This window comes from Brassica oleracea, chromosome C1 (genome assembly GCF_000695525.1).
Source record: "Brassica oleracea var. oleracea cultivar TO1000 chromosome C1, BOL, whole genome shotgun sequence".
NCBI classification, from domain to species: domain Eukaryota; kingdom Viridiplantae; phylum Streptophyta; class Magnoliopsida; order Brassicales; family Brassicaceae; genus Brassica; species Brassica oleracea.
The window spans coordinates 3351405-3355765 of NC_027748.1; the positions used below are offsets into that span (position 1 = coordinate 3351405).

At 38.0% G+C, this 4361-nt stretch overlaps 1 protein-coding gene and 1 long non-coding RNA gene across 2 annotated transcripts; both read right to left on the reverse strand.

Annotated features, from left to right (window-relative positions):
* Positions 1-42: 42 nt before the first annotated feature.
* LOC106329151 lies at positions 43-1315 on the reverse strand. Its single transcript, XM_013767761.1, has 2 exons — positions 144-1315; positions 43-82 (listed from the first exon to the last, which is right to left on the reverse strand). Exons 1-2 carry the CDS (start codon positions 1313-1315, stop codon positions 43-45), a joined length of 1212 nt encoding a protein of 403 aa, XP_013623215.1.
* A 977-nt stretch (positions 1316-2292) lies between these two features.
* On the reverse strand, positions 2293-2917 carry LOC106302651. Its single transcript, XR_001262456.1, has 2 exons — positions 2837-2917; positions 2293-2663 (listed from the first exon to the last, which is right to left on the reverse strand). It is a non-coding gene; the product is annotated as an uncharacterized LOC106302651 (long non-coding RNA).
* Positions 2918-4361: the final 1444 nt, after the last annotated feature.

Consider the following 4361-nt stretch of genomic DNA (forward strand, 5'->3'; position numbering starts at 1 on the left):
TGTCTGTGTTTTTTCCACACACAGGACAACCCATTTTGCCCTTTACTTTGCAGCCTGCAAGATTCCCATATGCTGGAAAATCCTGAATAGTCCAGAGAAGCATAGCTCTTAATGTGAAAGTGGTGTGGCTGACTGCATCATACGTTGACTCTCCTTTCTCCCACAGGTGGTTTAGATCCTCTATAAGCGGTTCTAAGTACACATCAATATTGTTACCAGGTTGGCTTGGACCAGGAATCAGCAACGACAACATGATGTTCTCCTCCTTCATACACTTTTCAGGTGACATGTTGTAAATGACAAGCAAAACAGGCCAACAGCTGTAGTTCACATTCTTCATGTTGAAAGGATTGAACCCATCTGTGGACAGCCCAAGCCGAAGATTTCTTTCTTCAGCGGCAAATGAAGGGTATCTGTCATTCATTTGATTACAAGTAACAGAATCAACCGGATGTCTGCTTTTTCCATCAGTGCTCTTATTAGTAAAATGCCACCTCAAGTCCTTTGACATGTCCTCTGACCTGAACATCCTCTTCAGCCGTGGGATTATGGGAAAATACCTTAGAACTTTCTGTGGAATACCTTTCTTCACATCACCTGTGCGCAAGTTAATCTTCCATCTTGAAGCATTGCATTTCGGACATTTGTCTAGCTTCTCAAACTCCTTTCTGAATAGACAGCAGTCATTCACACAGGCGTGTATCTTCTCATAACCCATATCAAAAGATCTCAAAAACCTCTTCACTTCGTACAAGGACGTGTGCAAGACATTATCCTCGGGTAGCATCTGTGGCAAAGTCTCAAGCAGCAGATCGAAGCTTCTATCAGACCAACCACTCTGTGTCTTTATCCTAAAGAGTGAAACAATTGCAGAGAGCTTGCTGTGGTTAGCACAACTTGGATACATAGGTGTTTCTGCATCGTCTAGCTTAGCAAGAAACTCATCTTCTGCCTTATCTTCACCTTCAGCAACCTCACTTAAGTCACCATGCCTAAGAAACTCTTCATCAACAAAGGCAGCTGCTTGGTATAACCCTAAAATCTCATTCCTCTTCTCACTTCCATTGCTTCTACTGTCAGTCCCTGACATTACTTCTCCATGGTGATACCAATCCTCCCTCATCTTGTAACTCAAATCCATTCCTCTTGTTACTAGATGATCCACAATAACACTGGCTGAGTGACGAGCTACGTTGCGACAATCAATACATGGGCAAATGATCAACTCAGACTCTCGCAAATCTGCACCAACACACCTCACAAATTCCCACGCACCACTCTCATAACCAGGATCAGCTCTTCGGTTTAGACACATGAAAGCATAATTTCAACACTCTTAATCACACACAAAAATTCAGTTCCTATAATATATATTGTTTTTCCTTACCTGTTTAGATGAACCCATGACTTTTCGACCATTTTATGTTCTAAGTTTCTAACCGATAGACCAACAAAATCAAACAAAGCCATAAGATTATGTCAAACATACACCAAACAGACACAATGACATTCACAGAGGAACACATAAACAATCAACGATTCAATCAGATACTATAACTCAGTCATTCAAAAAGATCAACAAGAAACGACTTCTATTTGGCTGTAAAAAAATCACCTGATCAATAAGATCCTTCGGATTTCAACTCCACTAGCTTCACTCGAGAAAGGAACAATCAAAACCTAAAACCTGCAAAGCAAAAGAGAAGAGAAAGGAACACTCAAAGCTTCAGTCGAGAAAGGAACAACAATCGTGTTCGCCCATGACGATATCAAATGCAAAACGGAATTGATTACCACCTGACTTCTCGTGATTCTGTAACCTGACTTCTCTCCTCCTAATCTTCGGTGAAATCGAAATTGTAAAAGCTGAAACAAATCAAAGGAATTCATCTGAGAAATCAGATAAATCAAAGGAATTACAGACAAAATCGAATGTGGGTTCACCGGAAATCTGACCGCCGGCGAAAACAACACCGTTCAGACACGAAGATCGATCAAAAATCGGAGAGATTGGGCTTCCCAATCATTTTTTTTCTTCGATGGTTTCTATGTGAAGAGTGAAGGAGAGGCAGTCTTTTGCATCGCGACAACACTTTACTCTGTTTTACTGTATTTTTTATTAATTTTTTTTCCTTCCCGGATTAAATTTATCGCTAGCGAGGAACTAACGCTATGAAAAAGATGGGTATCGGATTACACTATTTTTGGTAGCAGTTTGAGAATTCGTGTTACCGTGAACTGCTACCAATAGCCATATTTCTTCTAGTGTGATTGAGAAACTCATACTAGTAATAAAATATGAACTCATGACTTTATTACAAAAGAAAGATTGGTAACTAACAAAACCTATTCGTGTGTGATCTCCACACTACAAACACTTGATCTCCACACTACAAACACTCACAACTTCTCTTTTGTTATCAGTAAGGACTAGTGAGATGTTATTTAACGAGGCTGGATCGATGGAGGTGGAGCGTCTGGACATATTGAATTACATCGGCAGTAACGCTTGATCTTATGTATCATGTAGACGTTGTCACATGTGCAATTAAAATAGTTACGGTTATAAGTTGTCGACATATACTTCTCACACGCTTTCAGTCCATCAACTTTGCAGTTTCCTTCGATATCTTCTATTCTTGGACATATATTATCTGGATCAACTTCAACCAAAAAAAACAGCTTATCTGGATCAACCTCTTCAATAATTTTCTATCAACAATACACACATTAAAAAAATATTAATTGGTGGTTAAAGATATTTAGATTAAAAAAATTGGAGTTCAACATTTTGCGACTTGTGACAATAACTTCATTAGAAATGAATAGAGTATACCTTTAGGTACTTTACCATCAGTTATTACGAGTAAGATGAGAAGACAAGAAACTATACACCAAGTAGCAAATCTCATGCTTTCTTTCGTGAAAAGTATTTGTTTTCTACGTAAACACACTCGGAATAAATATACTTAAAACACACATTAAAAATAGATAATACTATCTTTAGAAACATGTACTTTTTGTAATTCAACGTGTTGGATAACTAATTCCACGGATCAATCTTTATTTTTAGTTAATTTCTTCTTGGAAAATTCAATTGTTTATTTTCACATTTTTTCTGTGCATGTACCATGGTATATACGTTTAAAATAATAATTGAAACATCGTTTATAACCCTTTGTCAATAAAAATGTCAAAAAGGATGATGAGGTGTTGCAAAAAGTGGGACTTACACAAATGGTCAAGAAAATATATAATCAAGATTGCAGCATATATTTATAGTTCACGGTGAAAACTAGAACACAAGCAGTATTCTTTGGAACCCCTTCACAGATGTCAATCAGATAGCTACAAATGAATGAAGCAGACTAATCATGCCAATAGGCCCAGTTGTTGTGGTGAAACTTATTACACTTTAGGACCTGTAAACTGATATTATTCACTGCTCGACTGAGAAGGATTGATTCCATATTTTGAAGTGTAGAATCCGTGTTGAACCTCCTCTTACTTGTTCCATACGTTAGAGGGTTGTCACTGGGGTTTTCAGAAGAGCTATACGTTCGGCCACTCCCCTCAACGTTTCTTAGGGTCACGGGTCACCTCGCCTTCAAGAGCACGGATTACCTATTCAAGTTTTAGGTTTGTTCAGTGTGGATATAGGGACTCGTCACGCTGTCATGAATATGATATGATGTTTTGGATTAGAAAAAGGAGAGACAAACCTGGCTCGTTCGGGGGCGAAACCAAGCTGATTGGCGTATGCAAGCAGCCATGTCTGCCATCTGAGTTTTATTTGGTAAATATTTTGTTACATATTATTATTTAGCCAATTTCTAATAAAATTAATTATTTTTATTAGTTTAAATTTTTATTCATACTAACAAACTAATTTTGATTTTTATGCTATATTCATAAATTAATGGTTCTATAATTTTTAAATATTATAGTTCTAAGAATGTGTGGACCGAGAGCTCGTGGTCAAGTGGTAGGGGGAAGAGTTTGGAACACCAACAAATTTCAAGTTCGATCCACCTGCTATGTGAAACTAAGTCACATTCTTCATGTACACCTAACATGGATATGAGCTATTCACTACAAGAAAACACCGGTATTCCGACGACAAATATCGTCGGTATGTCCTCGGAATAACGGTATTCCGAGGACATACCGACGAGAATGGTCGTCGAAAATTTCTGGTCAGAAAGTAAATTTCCTCAGAATTTCCTCGGAAAATTCTAAGGGAATACCGAGAATTAAAGATTCAGAGAACATTCCGAAGAAACATTTCCTAGGATTGTTCGTCGGTATCTCCTCGGATATTTCCGATGGAACGGTCCTCGGAAACATTCCGAGAGAAAAGA